The sequence below is a fragment of the Gekko japonicus genome, unplaced genomic scaffold, assembly GCF_001447785.1.
Source record: "Gekko japonicus isolate JY-2015 unplaced genomic scaffold, Gekko_japonicus_V1.1 scaffold2117, whole genome shotgun sequence".
Lineage (NCBI taxonomy): Eukaryota > Metazoa > Chordata > Lepidosauria > Squamata > Gekkonidae > Gekko > Gekko japonicus.
Window position 1 is genome coordinate 269,579 of NW_015176040.1, and position 20,913 is coordinate 290,491.

General features: G+C 51.7%; 1 protein-coding gene across 1 annotated transcript; it reads left to right on the top strand.

The window, feature by feature from the left end:
* Positions 1-2,938: 2,938 nt before the first annotated feature.
* KLHL28 (kelch like family member 28) lies at positions 2,939-16,309 on the top strand. The gene is made up of 4 exons (XM_015426656.1): positions 2,939-3,837; positions 6,987-7,430; positions 11,553-11,761; positions 15,568-16,309. The coding sequence occupies exons 1-4, from the start codon at positions 2,939-2,941 to the stop codon at positions 15,729-15,731; spliced, it is 1,716 nt and encodes a 571-aa protein (XP_015282142.1). The 3' UTR covers positions 15,732-16,309.
* Positions 16,310-20,913: the final 4,604 nt, after the last annotated feature.

Here is a 20,913-nt window from a genome sequence, read left to right on the forward strand (position 1 = left end):
GAGCGGCTGGGCTGGGCTGGGGAGGGGTCCCGCCGCCCCCTCCCCTTTCTCCCGGCGTGCGGTTGGGGGGGGCGGGAGGGGGGTTTGCCACGTTTCTCCCGGCAGGGCCCCAGGGCAGCTTTCGCTGGACCGCCTCGAAAGCCCTTTATATGCGTCTGTGTCTGCACGCACACACAAGCATATACCGACACGCGTGTGCACGCACACAGACGCACGCGCACACAAGCATATACCGACACGCGTGTGCACACACACAGACGCACGCACACACAAGCATATACCGACACGCGTGTGCACACACACAGACGCACGCACACACAAGCATATACCGACACGCGTGTGCACACACAGACGCACGCACACACAAGCATATACCGACACGCATGTGAACACGCATATACACCCACAGACGCACTCGCATAGACACATGCACTTGCACGTCAGTGTCCCCTCGAAGATGAGTGAGGGTGAGCCAGCTAACGCCTTTTTTTAGCCTCCGGCTCACACGTTTCTGCCTCCGCTCAGGAAGGACGGGGCTCCAGAGCACACTGACTTATGCAGCAGCCAGACCGCTTGCTGACCAGTTGAATGCCAGTGAGCCCATAGAGCACTTTCACTCCATGCAATGGCTGAGCAGTCGGGTTAGAACGGCTCAAAGGAAGTCCTTCTCCACCCAAAGAGGTGATGAGCACACGTGGAATGCATGGCCACGGGAGGTGGCGGCGGTTACAAGCAGGGGCAGCTTCAAGAGGGAACTGCATAAGCATCTGGAGCAGAGGTCCATCAGGGGCTATGACCCACAAGGAGCTCTCAGGCTGGGGCAAGGGATGCTCTGTCTTCTTGGTGCTTGGGGGGGGGGTCAAAAGTGGGAGGGCTTCTGGTGTCCTGGCCCCACTGCTGGACCTCCTGAGGGCCCCTGGTATTTTTGGCCACTGTGTGACACAGAGTGTTGGACTGGAGCAGCCACTGGCCTGATCCAACACTGGCTTCTCTTATGTTCTTACGTTGAGAGCAGAGTAGCCACAAGGTATAGATAGGAACTCTCAGTCTGGGGCAAGGGATGCTCTGTCTTCTTGGTGCTTGGGGGGGGGGGGAACAGTGGGAGGGCTTCTAGTGTCCTGGCCCCACTGGTGGACCTCCTGAGGGCACCTGGTATTTCTGGCCACTGTGTGACACAGAGTGTTGGACTGGATGGGCCATTGGCCTGATCCAACACTGGCCTCTCTTATGTTCTTATGTAGCCCCTGAAACCCATCTGGCTCCATCCTGAGAAAGTAAATGGCACGCCCTTTTGCATCGGTTCCACCCCCCTCCCTCGGACTTTGCTTGTTTCTGTGTACGGCGGGCGCTAAAGAGCTGCAGCCACGGAGCGCTCCTCTTTCCCGTCTTCTCTGCCTAGCTGCTTCCCTTCCTGCTTCTCTCTCACTTCCCACGCCAGGGCCTAGGCAGCATCTAGAAAGCGAGTCTGTAGGGCAGCAGCAGACGGCCACCAGTCAACAGTCAAGGGTTGGCACCGAGATGAGCTGGCTCAGGGGTTCGTGCCTCTCCTTGCCTCGCGGGAGGTCCCAGTTTCAATCCGCAGCATCTCCAGCTAAAACGATCTGATAGCCACTGAGATGCAGGAGAGCCGCTGCCAGTCGGAGTAGATGATACGGACCTGGATGGACCAAGGGGTCTGGTTCCGGATAAGGCAACGCCATGTGAGGACGGAGTCTGTCCAAGCCAGGCTGGAGAAAGAGATACAGGCAGGTGGCAGGCACATGAATGGCCAGGAGCCCAGAAGGACCTCTTAAGGGAAGGGCTGTGCCAGAGCTTGGGGAGGAAAATTCTGCCCCTTGCTGCTCCATGCAGTAGCTTGGCTTGAACACACATGAAGCTGCCTTGTACTGAATCAGACCCTTGGTTCATCCGGGTCAGTATTTGTGTAATGGGTAGCCGTGCAGGCTCTGGGAGTGCCAGTTTGGTGTAGTGGTGAAGTGCGCGGACTCTAATCTGGGAGAGCCGGGCTTGATTCCCCACTCCTCCACTTGCACCTGCTGGATGACCTTGGGCAAGCCACAGTTCTGTCAGAGATGCTCTCTCAAGGACAGTTCTCTCAGAGCTCTCTCAGCCCCACCGACCTCACAGGGTGTCTGTTGTGGGGAGGAGAAGGGAAAGGAGTTTCTAAGACACTCTGAGACTCCTGGTAGTGAAGGGCGGGGTATAAATCCAATCTTCTTCTTCTAATCTGGGAGAACCTGGTTTGATTCCCCAGTTCTCCTCATGCAGCTGCTGGCATGGCCTTAGGTCAGTTACAAGTTCTCTCAGAGCTGTTCTCTGCAGAGCAGTTCTTGAAAGAGCTCTCTCAGCCCCACCTCCCTCACAGGCTGCCTGTTGTGGGGAGAGGAAGAGAAGGAGATTGTAAACTGTTCTGAGACTCCTTTGGGTAGTGAAGGGCGGTGTATAAATCCAATTTCCTCTTCATCATCAGGATCAGGGCCAGCCCCAGCTTATTTTGCACCCTAGGCGAGGGTCCCTTTTGGTGCCCCCCCCTGCGCTTGCCATTTTTCAAAAATAAATGCATTTTAGGAAGAATGAAAAACACAAATAATTAAGAAACAGAGTACGGGGCTGGGTGCAGTTTGGCGCCCCTAAGGGCCGGCCCACTCTAGGCGATCGCCTAGTGAGTGAGCCGGCCCTGATCAGGACCAATGCTGTCCATTTAGACTAGCAGCGGCTCTCCAGGGTCCCAGGCAGAAGTCTTTCACGTCACCTACTGCCTGAGTCTTTTCACTGGAGATGCCCAGGATTGAAGCTAGGACCTTCCACGTGCAAAACAGACGCGCTGCCGTCGAAGCCAGGTCCCTCCCCGCAGCTGGCCAGCACAGATGTCGGGGGCACGTTTGAGCCGCAAGCCCCCCTGAGTGCTTTTAAAGATGTGTGCTTCCCTTCCCTTTAGATGGACCAGCCGTCTCCAACCTACATGATTGCCAACTTAGCCCCCTTGCACTCGGAACAGCTCCTGCAGGGCCTCAACCTCCTCCGCCAGCACCATGAGCTCTGCGACATCATCCTGCGGGTCGGAGACGTCAAGATCCACGCCCACAAGGTGGTGCTCGCCAGCATCAGCCCCTACTTCAAGGCCATGTTTGGCGGCAACCTTTCCGAGAAGGAGAACTCCGAGGTGGAGTTCCAGTGCATCGCCGAGGCCGCCCTGCAGGCCATTGTGGAGTACGCCTACACGGGGACAGTGTTCATCTCACAGGACACGGTGGAGTCGCTCTTGCCCGCCGCCAACCTTCTCCAGATCAAGCTGGTGCTGAAGGAATGTTGCACCTTCCTGGAGAGCCAGCTGGACCCCGGGAACTGCATTGGGATCTCTCGCTTTGCAGAGACGTACGGCTGCCACGACCTCTACTTGGCCGCCAACAAATACATCTGCCAGAACTTTGAGGATGTTTGCCAGACGGAGGAGTTCTTTGAGCTGACGCACTCTGAGCTGGACGAAATTGTCTCCAACGACTGCTTGAACGTGGTCACGGAGGAGTCGGTCTTCTATGCTCTGGAGTCTTGGATCAAGTACGACGTGCAGGAGCGCCAGAAGTACCTGGCGCAGCTGCTGCATTGCGTGCGCCTCCCCCTGCTGAGCGTGAAGTTCCTCACGAGGCTCTACGAGGCCAACCACCTCATCCGCGACGACCACACCTGTAAGCACCTGTTGAATGAAGCCCTGAAGTACCATTTCATGCCTGAACACAGGCTCTCTTATCAGACGGTGCTCACGTCACGCCCTCGCTGTCCGCCTAAAGTCCTCTGTGCTGTGGGAGGGAAAGCCGGACTCTTTGCCTGCTTGGAAAGGTGAGGAATAGCGGCAGTCAGATCATGGGTTGTCTTGCTAATTTGCTGCGTTCCCCCCCACAAACCCACCTTCGTGCCCAATGAAGTGGAAGCCTGATCGGTGCCTTCAGTGGCAGGCAAAGCCTGGGTCTGGTAGGTCACACAAGGGGGGAGGCGGGGAAAGGACTATTGTGGAAGGAAATGAGTGGGCTCCTGGCACGCCACAGGTGGCCCCGCCAAGGGGATCAGAAAGTCTGCACGGGGTGGACCCAAGGGGAGGTGCTTCTGCAAACACCCAAGTTTGCACAAAAATTTGGAAGTCTTACAGTGGGGGCCGCAGAACCCCTCCCCTCTAAAAAAAACCCTGATGTCTGCAGAGGCATTGTAAAAAAAAAAGTTCAGTTGGAATTTGGGATTGCTGCAGTTATCCAAAACGGTGCATGATAAGCATATGGAGCAGAGGTCCATCAGTGGCCATTAGCCACAAGGTATAGACAGGGACTCTCGGTCTGGGGCCAGTGATGCTCTGTATTCTTGGTGCTTTGCAGGGGGGAGGGCAACAGTGGGAGGGCTTCTAATGTCCTGGCCCCACTGCTGGACCTCCTGGTGGCACCTGGTATTTTTGGCCTCTGTGTGACACAGAGTGTTGGGCTGGATGGGCCATTGGCCTGATCCAACATTGGCTTCTGTTATGTTCTTATGTTAAGAGCAGAGGTCCATCAGTGGCTATTAGCCACAAGGTATAAATAGGAACTCTCAGTCTGGGGCAAGGGATGCTCTGTCTTCTTGGTGCTTGGGGTGGGGGCAACAGTGGGAGGGCTTCTAGTGTCCTCCTGGCCCCACTGCTGGACCTCCTGGTGGCACCTGGTGTTTTTGGCCACTGTGTGACACAGAGTGTTGGACTGGATGGGCCACTGGCCTGATCCAACACTGGCTTCTCTTATGTTATCATGTTGAGAGCAGAGGTCCATCAGTGGCTATTAGCCACAAGGTATAGATAGGGGCTCTGGGGCAAGGGATGCTCTGTCTTCTTGGTGCTTGGGGGGGCGGGCAACAGTGGGAAGGCTTCTAGTGTCCTGGCCCCACTGCTGGACCTCCTGGTGGCACCTGGTATTTTTGGCCACCGTGTGACACAGAGTGTGGGACTGGATGGGCCACTGGCCTGATCCAACTTTGGCTTCTCTCTTATGTTAAGAGCAGAGGTCCATCAGTGGCTATTAGCCACAAGATATAGATAGGAACTCTCAATCTGGGGCAAGTGATGCTCTGTATTCTTGGTGCTTGGGGGGGGGGCAACAGTGGGAGGGCTTCTGATGTCCTGGCCCCACTGCTGGACCTCCTGATGGCACCTGGGACTGGAACCTGGTATTTTTGGCCTCTGTGTGACACAGAGTGTTGGACTGGATGGGCCGTTGGCCTGATCCAACACCGGCTTCTCTTATTTTGTGATGTTCTTATGTGATTGTAACAAGTAGTGCTGAACAGGAACAACAGGAGGGGGAGCAGAGATGGGTCCAAGTGGTAGCAGGGAAGTGGGGGCGGGGTGAGGGAAAGCGGAAAGAGGAGGGATGAGGAAATGGAAGCAGCAGGGAGAGAGGGACCCCTGGTGAGTGTCGGTGGAGCTTCCTTCCTCCCCGACTCCTTGTGTGTCTCCCCCACTTGCAATGTTTTTTTTTAAACTGCAAAATGATTTAGAGTTTTTTATTGTTTGTGCTCCCTGTCAGCAAGTTTGTAAGGTATTGTCACGGCTCAAATGGGGTGTCACCTGACGCTGCCACCACTCTGGATTTAGGATCCCTTGAGAAGGCCCAAAGCCCCCTCCCAAGACCTTCAGACCTCCCTTTTAGCTGAAATGAGTGTGAGGACCAGGCAGAGCGAACAATGAAAAAGGTTTATTTTTTAGGAGGTCAAACAAACAAGGTGCAGGAATAATAACAGTAAGGGGGTGAAAAGAAAAGAAATCAAAAGCCCTAATGCGTCTGAATATATACTGTCCCTAGCACACTATCTCGAGTGGCCTTAGACTACTCACCCTTCCCTCAGGATGTGGGTTTCTTCCCCACAGCAGCCTCCCTTCTGGCCCGGTTCCTTGAGAAGAAGAACTGCTTCTCCTCTTGCACCAGTTCTTTTATTCCCAGCACTCTTCTTCCCTATTGGCCAAAATCGGCGCCAGAACTTCCCAAGGCCTTCTGGGATTTGCAGGGATAGGGAAGGTAGAGAAAAGTACTTTTCTCTGTTTCTCACAATACAAGAACTTGTGGGCACTCAATTAAATTAATGAGCAGTAGGCTTAGAACAGATCAAAGGAAGTACTTCTTCACCCAACGAGTAATTAACACGTGGAATTCACTGCTGCAGGAAGTGGTGGCAGCTACAAGCATGGACAGCTTCCAGAGGGGATTAGATAAGTATATGGAGTAGAGGTCCATCAGAGGCTATGAGCCACAAGGTATAGATGGAACACTCTGTGTCTTCTTGCTGCTTGAGGGGCAACAGTGGGAGGGCTTCTGGAGTTCTGGCCCCGCTGGTGGACCTCCTGACGGCACCTGAGTTTTGGCCACTGTGTGATACAGAGTGTTGGACTGGATGGCCCACCAACCTGATCCATCATGGCTTCTCTTATGTTCTTATGCTCTGTCTTCTTGGTGATTGGGGAGCCACAGTGGGATAGTTTCTGGAGTTCTGGCCCCACTGGCGGACCTCCTGATGGCACCTGGGTTTTGGCCACTGTGTGACGCAGAGTGCTGGACTGGATGGGCCACTGGCCTGGTTGAACATGGCTTCTCTTACGTTCTTATGTTCTCTGCTTTCACTGCATCTGAGTGGGCCTAAGCGTTTTGACGCAAGGCCTGAAGTGGGATCATTTCTCCTACTTCAGCCACCTTGGTTCCCCAACCCACCCCCGAGCAAACTAGCAAGTGTTCGTTATAGCAAGGTGAGCTTGATGATTCCATATGCTGATATGAGTGTCGACCAGGGGTCCCCAACGTGCCGCTCATGGGCGCCCTGGTGCCCCCTAACGCCCTGCCAAGTGTTTTCAGTCTGGGGAACGTCTTCCTTGCGGCAGGAGGCCAAGAGGACACACACACACCCCCGTCCAGCCTCTTTGTGCTGGAGGTCTTGTGCATGTCGTGATGCCCTTTTGTGTCCTTCTTCTTCCCCTCCCCCAGCGTGGAGATGTACTTTCCCCAGAACGACTCCTGGATAGGTCTGGCGCCCCTGCGCGTCCCTCGGTACGAGTTTGGAATTTGCGTCCTCGACCAGAAGATCTACGTGATGGGGGGGATTGCCGCCCCCACGTGTCAAGGCGTCGACTACAACAAACACGAACGGTCTGTGGAATGCTGGGATCCCGACACCAACACCTGGGCGCCGCTGGAGAGCATGAACGAGGGCCGGAGCACCCTGGGGGTGGCGGTTCTGGCACGAGAGATTTACGCCCTGGGGGGCTACGACGGGCAGTCCTACTTGCAGTCCGTGGAGAAGTACATCCCGAGGGTGAAGGAGTGGCAGCCCGTCGCGCCCATGAGCAAAACCAGGAGCTGTTTCTCGGCTGCTGTGTTGGACGGCATGATCTACGCCATCGGCGGCTACGGCCCCGCTCATATGAACAGGTGAGTGTGTGGGCGCGTGGGGCTTGGAAGAGACGGCTGCTGAGCCCCACACTTTCCTCGGGAGCTCAGGCTTGGAAAGTCCTCTGCCCAGCCATCAGTAGTTAGTTACTCCCCGGGAGCCTTGTTAGTCCTTCCTCTGGAGAATTTGCACAAGGAGTTCTTGACAACCTTTGGGTGAAACCTGCCATAGAACTCGGCCTGTTTTCCTTCAGCGCAAGTCTGCAGGGAGACCGAGCTGTGTCTTAATGACGTCGTCAATCAGTTCAACGCTGCTAATTGGAGGCACGAACAAAGCAGCACCTGTGTTTGTTGGCGGTGGCCCTCTTCACGAGGCCAAGAGCGCAACCCGTCAGCTTTGCTTTGGTCTCATGAAGGAAGGGATCCAGGTGCAGGAAGGGCTCCGGAACCTTCAGGGCCCCGGGGAAGATGGGCCGTAGGGGAATAGTAGTAGTGGTAGTAGTAGTAGTAGTAGTAGTAGTAAAATCTATTGTGTAACCATTGGCCATTACAATTTAAAACAATATACAAATTAGACAATTTACAGCACTGGAATTTGAATTAAGAAGAAGAAGAAGAGATTGGATTTCTACCCCGCCCTTCACTACCCAAAGGTGTCTCAGAGCAGCTTACAAACTCCTTTCCCTTCCCCTCCCCACAACAGACACCCTGAGAGGTAGGTGGGTCTGAGAGAGCTCTTGACAGAAACTGCTTTTTTTCAAGGACAGCTCTTGTCAGAACTACGGCTTGCCCAAGGTCATCCAGCCAGGTGCAAGTGGAGGAGTGGGGAATCAAACTCGGTTCTCCCACATTAGAGTCCGCGCACCTAACCCCTACACCAAACTGGATTTAAAATATAATAACCTCTAACAAAATCTGCACATTCAGTCTTTAAATTAATTAAAATCTTAAATATAGATGCCCATCTCCAGAAACACATACACAGCTTCAAACGTTGCCATTTTACATTGCTGTTTTACAGTTCAATTTCATTTTCCTATGTTCGTGGCCCTGATTTTACTAGCCACTAAGGCGAAGAGTGCTACCCTATAGGAAACTGTAGGGTCTGTGTCTGACAGCAGAAATACTAATTTATCAATGTCAGGGGGAAAATTGCAGTTGATCTATTATTGCAGTCAAGAATTTACATCTCGGTTCCCAGTACAATGGACAGACCATGACATAATGAAAAAGATCCTCCACAGAAGTTTTACAGATACAAATACGCTGTTCCTGGGGTATTTTTAAGTATAGTCCCAGGCCAGGAGTACCGTAGGGAAATAGGAAACGTCTTCACTGAAATGTCTGTATTGCCACACTTTGAGTTTTGTGCCCCGACTGTAGAGAATCGATCTGTTACCGTCCACCTTTGACAACTGTGGTCTTTCTTTGATTATGTTTCTGCCTGGCCCCTTCTTGAAGACTTGCAACAAGTGATGACACAAAGCCAACAATCCAGTAAAACCAGTAAATAAAACAACTTTTACATTCTTTTAAAAAAACTTTTATTGTCTGTGTGCTTCTGGTTAGGTGCACGGACTCTAATCTGGGAGAACCGGGTTTGATTCTCCACTCCTCCTCTTTCACCTGCTGGATGACCTTGGGCAAGCCATAGTTCTGTCAGAGCTGTCCTTGAAAAAGAGCAGTTTCTGTCAGAGCTCTCAGCCCCACCTACCTCACAGGGTGTCTGTTGTGGGGAGGGGAAGGGAAAGGAGTTTGTAAGCCACTCTGAGACTCCTTTGGGTAGTGAAGGGCGGGGTATAAATCCAATGTCTTCTCTTATTAAACATAATATAACAATAACAGCAAAATACAATACTGAAGGCTATTAGGTACAAAGTACATAGAAGAAGAAGAAGAAGAAGATATTGGATTTATACCCAGCCCTTCACTACCCAACGGAGTCTCGAAGAGCGGCTTACAAACTCCTTTCCCTTCTCCTCCCCACAACAGACACTCTGTGAGGTCGGTGGGGCTGAGAGAGCTCTGAAAGTACTGTCCTTGAGAGAACAGCTCTGACAGAACTACGGCTTGCTCAAGGTCCCACCAGCAGCTGCAAGTGGAGGAGTCGGGAATCAAACCCAATTTTCCCAGATTAGAGTCCGTGCACTTCACCACTACACCAGACTGGCTCCTAGATAACATCTCAGCTAATTAATTCAGGAATAATATAACGTGGATCTCAAAGCTTACAGGTAGAATGCGACCAATCATTGCAAGTAATGAGGTAAAAGAAGAATTAAAGATAGAGCAGTTTTAGATAAATCGGATTGCGAGGTTGTAGATCTGTGTTGGCAGTAAATTCCATAAACGGGAACCATTTCGCTGTGGAATTTTCAGAATGTCGGAGCCATTCCAGATGCCCAGAAAAAGTAAAGCTGGATCTAGCGGGATCTCGTAACCTCTGAATCGTTGCGGGGGGGGGAGGGAGGATGCTTTAGAAGGCAGTGTCCTTGAACCACCACACAAGGGATCGCAGGCCTTGGGCAGGCCTCTGTTTGCTCTCCTGCCGTGGCCTCCCTGAAACCTAACAATGTCACAAAGCAGCCAGGCGTGCTAGCGTACAGAGAGGAGGGAAGGGTGCCAACAGAGTAAGAAAGGCACCCAGCAGAGTCTGTTTGGAAACCGAGAAGGCTGGCTGTTTGCTTACAGAGAACAGGAATGAAAGGCACCGCCTCTCTTCCCCATTGCTGGTGGACCCAAAAATAGAGTCAACGTGAGTGGTTCTATCTGGTCGAGCTAAGACAGGGTGTGAGGATCCTGTCAACAACATTGTCCCTCTATTTGGGTAACATTTCTTGGACTTCTGTTGTGCAGGAGTTTCCTCGCAGGCACGGCTTCTGACTGTCCAGATACTCGTGAAAAGTAGCCCGTGAAGTGGTGTAATTTCTCACCTGGCTACGCACATCGCAGGACGTACCCCACTTCCTCTTCAGCCTCAAGAGCCTATGGCCACCTACAAGTTTGCAGGTGTTGCGCCTGTGCATGCCCAGAGAGAACTCCTCCTCAGAAGGATGATTGATCCTTTTCATTATATGCAGAGCTTTCCCGTGTTGTCAAAATGTCTCAAGGACCCTCTGTGAGGTGCTTGCTTATAGGGGAAACGGTTTTACCTTTAAACACTCTCTGTGTATATAAACTTGGTAGTTTTCTGCTGCCACCAGGAATTAAAAATTCCAAATCTCTCTCTCTTGGTAGTATGACCTAGGGTCTGGGCACTTCAGAGGACTATGTGGCCTATCTATCTATCTATCTATCTATCTATCTATCTATCTATCTCTATCTATCTCTGATATATATATAGCCACACAGGCTAAGCTCTTTGTCTTAGGCACACAAGATAAAATATTTGTCTAACCACACAGTTTAGACACAATTTGTTTCTTTGCCATAGACTCTCTCACAAAACTCTTCTAGTCACACAGACTCTCTTCAAAACTCTTCCACACTTGTCTCTCCTCATAGACACACACACAGAATCCTCTCAGACACCCCTCCTCCCACACTCTCAGTCAGCAGCCAATCAAATCACACTTGTCTTCCTCTATCACTCTTCTCATCTTACTGCCGTCAAACTAAACATTTAAAGGAACACACACACACACCAAAGCATGGCATCATTGCAGACAGTATTAAGATCAAGGGGAAAGGCCCTCCTGACTGTCCCTTCGACCCAAGGAGTTTGTCTGGTGGGCGCACAAGAGAGAGGGCCTTTTTGGTGGCAGCCCCGCAATTATGGAACAGCCTCCCCAGGGAGTTGGGCCTGTTCCCCCCACTCTCAGTCTTTAGGAGGCAGCAGAAGACTGTAGGACGGCATCTAACTGGCTTGCTTTCTGTTTATTTTATGGGCAGTCCTGCCTGTGATTTTAAATCATGGTCTTCTATGCATTTTTTCATAATAGTTGCTTATGCATTTTTTCATAATCGTCGCTTATGCATTTTTCTGTAATGGTTGCTTCCCTTGCCTTAAAAGCCGCCTTGAGGTTCTGCACGGTAGAAAGGTGGCCGGTCCAGGCTTTAAATAAATAAATCTCCCACGGCACCGCTGTTGGGAAGGCCCCTCGAGGGACATAAATCCAGGACAGAACTGGTGCTGTTCAACCTGCCCCTTGTCCCCACCTGCAGCGTGGAACGATACGATCCCAGCAGAGACTCGTGGGAGACGGTCGCTCCGATGGCTGACAAACGAATAAACTTTGGTGTCGGGGTCACGCTGGGCTTCATTTTCGTAGTCGGAGGACACAACGGAGTCTCTCACCTATCCAGCATCGAGAGATACGACCCTCACCAAAACCAGTGGACGGTTTGCCGGCCAATGAAGGAACCCAGGACAGGTAGGAGGAACCCCAAGGGATGCTTGGGGCTGCCTGCGCTGTCCCATTATTATTGTTCAGGGGTAGATTCGGGTGGGTAGTCGTGTTGGTCTGGAGCAAAAGGACAAACGTTGAGTCCAGGGGCACCTTCAAGCCCAACAAAGTTTAATTCTGGCTATATAAGCTCTTGTGTGCCCTCATACGAAAGCTTATACCCGGAATTAAACTTTGTCGGTCTTAATTTGCGTGCCACTGGACTCAAACTTTGTTCTATTGTTCAGCGTGTGTGTGTGTGTGTTGGGGGAGTTGGGGATGCACCATAGAGCTGAGTTCTCGTGACCAAAGGTGGTCCTCGTTGTGAACCTTCTCTGCCGATTGTCCCCAGGGCGTTCTCCTGTTCTGTGCTGTTCACATTCTCTTTTTTGCAAAAGCTTCTGCCGCAATAAACTGATTAATCTCTAAGGTGCTCTCTTAGACTCTTAGTTTTGTGGGAGGAGAGTTAACGCGGCTATCCCTCTGGGATCTTGAGCATTCTGGGTTGTCTGTCGTACCTCCATGACAGTAGCCAGGGCCACCCTAAGCCAAGCGATGCTCTTCCGTTGGCCTCAGTGAACTAAGAAGGGTATAGCTCTGCTTAGGATGATGCTATGAGATGGTGGCTATGTCCGGTGGTGGTGGTGGTGGACAGTGCCATCGAGTCACAGCTGGCTTACAGGGACCCCGTAGGGTTATCGAGACAAGAGAGATTCCGAGGTGATATTTATTTGTTTATATATTTGATTTATACCCCGCCCTCTCCGCCGAGGCAGGCTCCGGACGGCTTACAAGAACAACATAAAAGCAAGTATGACATCGATAAAACCATCTAAAAATAATTCAGAACGTAAAGTGCTAGCTGGTTGTGAATTAATACATTAGGGATGGCGGCAACGGTTACTTTATCCATCAGTTCTCGATCTTTATCATCTATATACACGACTGGCACAGGCTGTAATGGTGGAGTCGGGTGCCTCTTTAATGATGATGATTGTGTCGTCCTTGCTTACCGGGGAGACGGTTTTGCCTTTAAACACTCTCTGTGTTCCTAAACTTGGTAGATTTCTGCTGCCACCAGGAATTAAAAATTCCAAATCTCTCTCTCTCTTGGTAGAATGACCCAGGGTCTGGGCACTTCAGAGAACTATGTGGCCCTGAGGAAGGACTGTTCTGATTTCTGGGATAAGTTTTTTAAAAAATGATTTATTTAATGAAGAACAAAATAGGTTTCTGGTTATTTTGAACTGTTGCTGATGAAAGGAACTTGTAAATATATCTGGCAAAGCTTGGTGTCACAAACAGTCTCTCAGACTCCCAAAACTCCACTCTGACAGGCGTGGACAGTCTAATCTCTCTCTCTCTCTCTTTCTCTCTCTCATCTATATAGCCACACAGGCTGAACTCTTTGTCTTATTTGCACAGAATAGACTCAAAACTTATATTCACACAGACTAAACTGTTTGTCTTATTCACACAAGACGGACGCAGAAACTCCCATAGTCTCACAGACTATGCTCCCTCTTCAAACTTCACACACAGAATCACTCTCCTAGACACCCCTCCTCCCACACTCTCAGTCATCAGCCAGTCGCATCACAGTTCTCTCCCTCTAGCACTCTCCTTACAGCACGGCAGTCCAACTAAACATTTAAAGAAACACGCACACCAAAACATGAAATCATTACGGTGGTGGTGGAGGCTCCTTAGTTGATTTTCCATTGCCTGCTTCTGCACAGCAGCCTTGGACTTCCTCGGGGGTCTCCCGTTCAAGTACTAATCAGGGCCAGCCCTGCTTAGCTTCTGAAATTGGACAAGATCAGGCCAGCCCGGCCCATCCAGGTCAGGGAAAAACACATACAGAGGTGGTCAGTGTTCCCTCTAAGCTGTGGAGTCTTGTGAGCAAAAACTTTTACTTTGTGAGCTACTGCCATTAAAGTTGTGAGCGAGCCATTTGGCTACTGCATAAATTAGTTTGCTCTGGAGCCCTCCTTCCCGATCTAAGGCAAAAATGTGTGAGCCGGAGGCGAGGAAACTGTGAGCTAGCTCACACTAACTCAGCTTAGAGGGAACCCTGGAGGTGGTGTGCCATTGCCTGCCTCTGCATAGTGACCCCGGGCTCCCTCGCGGGTCTTCCATGTGGATAACTGACCAGAGAGAACCCTGCTTAGCTTCCAAGATCTGATGAGGTTCCGGGTGGGCTGGGCTAACCAGGTCAGGAAGAATAACAAACGGCTGTCACCGCAGCCGACTCATGACAAGCCCTCTTAGGGTTTTTTGTTTTATGCAATAGATGTCCAAAGGCGGTTTTGTCCTCTGGCTCTGCATAGCCACCCCGGCCTTTCTTGGTGGTCCCCCATCCAACTACCAATCTGGGTAGCCGAGATTTCATGAGATCAAGCCAGCCTGGGCCGTCCAGGTCAGGGCATGAGGAAGAAGAGGAGGAGGAGGTGATTGGATCATAGAATCATAGAACGTTAGAGTTGGAAGGGACCCTGCAGGTCATCGAGTCTAACCCCCTCTGCACTCTGCAGGAGCAGAGCCGAAAGATAATAGCCCTACAACATACCCGAAAGATGGTCCTCCAGCCTCCACTTGAAAACGTCAAGCGAAGGAGCCTCCACCACCTCCCAAGACAGTCTGTTCCACTGCTCAACCAATCTGACAGTTAGGAAGTTTCTCCTGATATTTAGCAGGTATCAACCAGTGTTCCCTCTAAGCTGAGTTGGTATGAGCTAGCTCACAGTTTTTTAGCCCCTGGCTCACACATTTTTGTCTTAGCTCAGGAAGGATGGCTCCAGAGCGAAATAATTTATGCAGTAGCCAAATCACTTGATCACAACTTTAATACCGGTAGCTCACAAAGCAGACTTTTTGCTCACAAGACTCCACAGCTTAGAGAGAACATTGGTATCAACTCCCTTGTAATTTCCACCCATTAGATCTTGTCTTGCAATCCAGAGCAAGAGAGAATAGATCTGCTCCATCTTCTACATGACAGCCCTTCAGATATTTATAGACCGCAATCATGTCCCCTCTAAGCCTTCTCTTTCCCAGGCTAAACAGACCCAACTCTTTCAGCCTTTCCTCGTAAGACTTGGATTCCAACCCTCTCACCATCCTGGTTGCCCGCTTCTAGACACGTTCGAGCTTGTCAACATCCTTCCTAAAATGTGGTGCCCAAAGCTGGACACAGGACTCCGGGTGAGGCCTGACCATAGCAGAATAGAGCGGAACTACCAACTCCCGTGATCTGGACACGATGCTTCTGTTCATGCATCCCAAGATTGCATTAGCTTTCTTCACAGCAGCATCGCACTGCAGGCTCATGTTTACCTAGTGAACAACCAGAACACCCAGATCCCTTTTACATGTATACCCTGCCCTTCACTTGACGTCTCAGAGTGGCTGACAAACTCCTTTCCCTTCCCCCTCCCCACAACAGACACCCTGTGAGGTAGGCAGGGCTGAGAGAGCTCTGACAGAAACAGCTCTTTTTCGAGAACAGCTGTGCCAGAACTACGGCTTGCCCAAGGCCATCCAGCAGATGCAAGTGGCCGGTTCTCCCAGATTAGAGTCTGCGCACTCAACCACTACACCAAACTGGCTCTTTTGTATGCCTCCAAATTAATCCCATTGAACGCAACAGGGCTTGTCCTCAGTTCTCTGTGTATTGACACAGGGTTAAATGTCTCATCATTTGTGTAAACGTGCTTTTAAAAATCTTTTCCTCCAACTCCTCTCTCAAGCAATGGCTTTTTGTGTCTTCTCTTCCTCCTCCCCGCCCCCCACAGGAGTCGGCGCTGCCGTCATTGACACCTACCTGTACGTTGTCGGCGGCCACTCGGGCTCCTCCTATCTGAACACCGTTCAGAAGTACGACCCCATCTCAGACGCCTGGCTGGACACGGCCGGCATGATGCACTGCCGATGCAACTTTGGCTTGACCGCGCTTTGAAGAGGCCCCGTTGACAGACGCAACCGGCAGGAAAGATGCCGGCAACGCAGAGACCGGAAGCCGCCTTCCTGGGAGTTGGGAGGAAGGGTGGAAGGCTTTCTTCAAATGCAGACCGTTGACCCCTTTCCACACTGAAAATGGTTCTGGTGGTTATTGGTTACCAAAAAAAAGCACGGTGGGAAAAATAAGAGAGAGAAAATGGGGCGGTGTGTCCGGGGAGAATCGGGCCACGCGGGGTCACGGATGCGAGAAGCTCTGGCGTTGCCCGACTGAGCCGTAGACACTCCCTCTCTCAGAGAATCGGGGCCTCTTCCTCCTTAGGTGACTGACTTAGTTAACCTTGCTGAATGCGAGGGGGGTCCTTTGAGTCCCTCCCAGAAGCAGACTGTCCTTTTGAAAGGGGGTCTCTGGCTGCGTCTTTGCATTGAGGGACCTTCCTTGCTTCACGTTTTTTTAACAAACACTTAACTAAAGGGCTGCCTTTTTTTTTTTTCTTCGACTCAAGGTTTGTAAATGATCAACGCCATCGTCCCGTTTGCCGGCACTTCCTTTCTGCCTCCCCCCCTCCCCCCGTCTTTTTATTTGATAGCTTTGGTCAGTGGGTTCGGGGGTGGTTTATAATAAAGAGTGGCTGGTGGGGGGGTCCCCCCTCCCCAGCAGAAACATTCAGCGTGGCAAGCTTTCTATGCCTCCTCACCCTGCCCAGAGTTCCACCATAAGTTTTCTAACTCACTTGTCCTCGTCTCGCTAGGAAGTCATCTCACTTACAAGCCTGGCCCGGAGATCCAGCTCCGTGTGGCAGATCCCGCTGTGTCTCTTGTCGCTGCTGTTTCTGAAATTCTATAGAAGCGTCCCAGCAGGTGTCTGTAGACCTCGTCGCAGGGCTTGTGGGTCCCTTCCTCCACTGCTCAGCCAGCGGCGGCACCTCCCTCCGGCCTTCCTGAAGAGGCTTGGAGTCTTGCCTGTTGAAGGAAACCTCCCTGTGCCGAAGGAAGGCACTGCTGTTCTCTGTCCTCTGAGCAGAGTGGACGGACGCTGCCCACCCAGTGCCCTCCCCCCTGCGTTGTGGACTCGCAAACAACCGTAAAGAAAGGGAGGGAGGGTGCTTTTCGAGCGTCCCGGTTTCAACATGGTGCTAAAAGGGAAGGTTTCTGGAAAGGGCGTTAATAGTTGGCGGGAGCTCTGACGGAGGCAGCGGCGTTCGTACCGCAGCCCTGGCTGGGCAGACGGCGGCCTGGTTAGCGAGCCCTGCCAGAGTTGAGGGGCGGCTGACGCTCGCGATTCTTCCAAACCGTTGGTTTTCCATACCTGTTAGTTCATCTGTGCCTGTGGGAGATGTGGGAAAAGCCGGGCATTCCGATGAGAGATTTGGATCCAAGCAGATTCTTTAAAGGTTGCAAGGAGCGCCCTGTCCTTCCCCTCCCATAGATGATGCTTGCCTTCTTTAAAAGAACATGGCTGCCTGCGGGCCCAGTGCTGTTTATTGCCGGCTGGGAGCGGACCCTGCCGGGGCGGGTGCCGCTCAGCCACCCTTTGTGTCAGTGGGGCTTCCGTGTACTTGAGGGGTTGGCCCCCTTGAGGGGTCGGGGCTCAAGGCCTGTCCCAGCAGGCGGAGGCGGCCTTTCAGGTGTGCCGCATAAGCCCAGTCGAAGTCTGGCGGGAGCAACGGAAGGCCCTGCCGGTTTCTCCTTGCGTGTTCCTGACTCCGAAGCCATCCCTTCAGCTTTGCTTTGTGTGTGTCCGCCGACATAAATTTGTTCCGTACTTCTACGGTGTGCACTATTCCTTTTTTTTTTTAAATTGTTTTGTATTCACAAACATGCAATAATAACCGGAGGGGCCGGAAAAGCCTTTTTCTTCAGAGTAGATATATATATAAATGAAGTTATTGTGAGCAGACTCCAGCTGTCCAGAGTCCCGGTAGCGTGGCCAGTAGCCGGCAAAGCCGCCTTTCGTGGACGTGGTCTCGTTGGGCTGCGCTAACATCCAGGCCGGAGATGGGAGAGGGAGCAGCCTGTCTCCTGAGGTCACTGGGGGGGGGGAGTTTTGCACGTCTGCCAACTTTTGTACACACGACGCATTCCTGAAACTGCACTCCAGACATTCACGGAAGGGGTTTTCGAGCGAGCGATTTAACAAGCGAAGCAAGTTCTGTGTGTTGTCGAAGGCTTTCACGGCTGGAGTTCATGAGCTGTTGCCAATTTTCCGGGTTGTATGGCCGTGGCCTTGGCATGGTAGGACCTGACGTTTCGCCAGTGGCAAAACGTCTGGTCCTACAATGCCAAGACCGCGGCCATATAACCCGGAAAATCGGCACCAGCTCATGAAGCAAGTTCCCCTCAGCAGCTTCAGAGCGGCTCGTCGAATCTTGTCATGCAAGCAATAATAGCAGTGGCCTTTCTGGAAAGTGGGGGTGAGTGGGAGGAGGGGATTGATTCACCTCGTTCGGGCTCTGTAGGAAGGAGTGCTTATGAGCTATTGCAGGGAGCAGCCAGCATGCGGAGCCGAAGGGCTGTTGTGTTTCCGCTTGAAGAGCGGCTCGGCTCAATAGTCACACCAGCCAAGTCTCTCCCACCCTCTCCCTCCAAGGTGGCTTTGAATGTAGACGGTGTGCTAAGTGAGATTTGGGGACCGCTCTAGGTGGCCCTGTGAAAGGGGGCAGAGACAGGCGAAGGGTGCCCTCCTTGATGGCCTTGAGAACTTGGTGGCCGTGTGACCTGCAGTGCCCACTGCAAACCATCGGCCACCGCTGTAGGGCAGAAGCGAACATTTCATAGCATACATGAATACGCTTGAGCCAAGATATTGATTCGGCAGCCCTGAATCTGGCTGTCGATTGTAAGAATAGCTTTGAGAGGAGAACTTGGTGGCTGTGTGACCTGCAGTGCCCGCTGCAACCCATCGGCCACCGCCGTAGGGCAGACCTGAGCGTTTCTTAGCGTACTTGCATACGCTCGAGCCGAGGAATTGCTTCAGCAGTCCTGAATCTGGCTATAGCAAGACTCGGTGTTCCAAGATCTGTCCTGAAGGGGGCGCCTTCCCAGTGGAGGGTACCTATGAGCCTTCGAGTTGTGATGTGTGTCACGACTTTCCCCCCAAGGACTTCTGGGCACATGGACGAGAGGCGGTGTCATTCTGGCTGAGCAGCTGACAAAAGTTGCTAGTGGATTGAAGTCTCCACTGTGTAAGTGTTTGTTTTTTGGTAGGTGTTCTAAATGTTGCCGAATGTCTGCTTTGCGGTCAGGTAAGTGTAAGGGGGGGAAACGGCCATCCTGAGATGGGACTGTCTGGCTTGACTTCTTGCTAGTGAATTGATCAGTGCGGTAGACCCCGGCCGTGCGTCAAGGAATCCTCTATTCCGCTGAAGACACTGTCCTTGTTTCTCTGTTTGGGAGCATAAAGCCTCCGTTCACCTAAGTGCTCAGGTGCAGGCAAATCGGACAGCTGGTTTTTAATACCTGCAGGCTGCAATAAGCTAACCATTGTCCAACAGTCTTAACCTTGCAGAGAATGCCTTTTTTTACATTTAAGATGTCACACACCTAAAATCATCCAGTTCTAGGAGATCATTTCAAACGACGTTCAGATTTTTAAGGGAACGCACTTTAAAACGCTCTGGCTTCCTGTTGCAAGGCTCTTCTCATGCCTGGAAGAATAATCGCTTAGACATATAAAAAAGGGAGGGGGATAACCATCATCCGTGCAGGGAAAAGCCCCACACTCCTGGAGCTGGGAAGTTACTGTGGGAGTTGAACCAGTGAAATAGAAGAGTTGATATTCAGACTTGTTTGAAAACGTTGCCTCCTCAACCCTGTGTTTTGCAGAAGTGCCCTTCCAGTCAAAACCGAGGAACAAGACAGATTAGCAAAGTCTCCCACGGAGGGGTGAGGGAGCACCGGGTTGGCCTTTGAGCCACTCGTCCTGGAAGTTTGGTTCCTTCCTGGTATTCTTTCCTTTCCATCCCGCCCACCCGGAAAAAGTTAAATTAATTGTTGGGGTGGTGTCTTTTTTTTTTTTTTTTTTTGCAGTTCTCAACATTGCGCGAAACGCCCAGAACTCTCTCCATGTCTGCCTTAAATTTCTTTTATTCCATTCAGGAACTGGGTGACGATTCCTCTCTGCCTTACATGCTGTGCTGTAACCTCTGTGGTCTGAGGCAAAGTTAGTTTTCTGCAAGATCCCGACCCTTCACACACTACCACGGTGCTCTGATGTGCATGGGGTGGGTGGGGGTCTTCTCTAAATTTATCAGACACCTAGTGCAGTTGTGTGTTTGTTCTTCGATTTTTTGGGGGTGTTCACAATCTACCTTCCCTGTGTTCCTTTTCTTTTTCTTTTGGTTTACAAATATGTGGCATTTGCGTTGAGCCTGGAACGGCTCAAAAAAAAAGAGGAATTTTTTTGTTTGTTTCTTTGCTGAATGTGACAATGCCCCGTTTTCATTGTGACAGTATTTCATTTGACTGTGCGATGTTTACTAAATAAAGCTGTGAAAGTGTGAGGGGATCGTCTCTCTTTGGGTGCGTTCAGACGGGCCGTTTAGTCCGTTTTCGGCCCGCCTCAGAAACGGATTTTATCTGCGCGATCACACAGTCAACATCTGCCTCCCGTCCCCAGCCGTCGCTTTCCGGCTCAAAACCGCTTTAGCCCGCAGTTTTCCTGATTCTCCGGTTCCAGCCGCATTTTTCCTCTGTGTGATCACTCCTCCGGTGTCGAGCCACTTCCGGTTTAAACCCCCTCCCCGCTCGAAAGCTGCTCGAGGCTTCCACTTTTTGCCCACCATTTTTTAAAAAGCATTGGCGGTGTGCGCTTATCTTTCAGCTTGTGGGGACGCCGCGAGGTCGTGCACGGCTTTGGGGTGGAGGACTGCTTCACACAGCGACACTTATGGATCAGGACCCCCCCCCAAAGCTGGCATCCCATTGCAAGCGGGGGAATGTTTCTAGGGAACGTGTGTAGCAAGGAAAGGCCTGTCTTCCCTCCCGAGGCACTTGCAGTGGGAGGCTGAGAAACTGATTTCACCAGGGACAGCGGCTGCCTGTGACGGGGACCAGCGAAAGGGCCGCAGTGTCTCATGAGCAAGCCGTTGAGTTCTCTGGAACATCTTTATCTCGGGCGCGATGCTGAGTAAACTGGGAAAAGGGAGATGGAGAAAGACGTGTTGGCAAAGGGCAGCAAAAGG

What these genes read in the sequence shown, in the direction of transcription:
- KLHL28 (XM_015426656.1), top strand. Translation starts at nt 2,939, where the DNA reads ATGGACCAGCCGTCTCCAACCTACATGATTGCCAACTTAGCCCCCTTG. An exon ending in CTCTTTGCCTGCTTGGAAAG is followed by an intron (nt 3,838 to 6,986) that starts GTGAGGAATAGC and finishes CCCCTCCCCCAG; the next exon opens with CGTGGAGATGTACTTTCCCC. An exon ending in AATGAAGGAACCCAGGACAG is followed by an intron (nt 11,762 to 15,567) that starts GTAGGAGGAACC and finishes CGCCCCCCACAG; the next exon opens with GAGTCGGCGCTGCCGTCATT.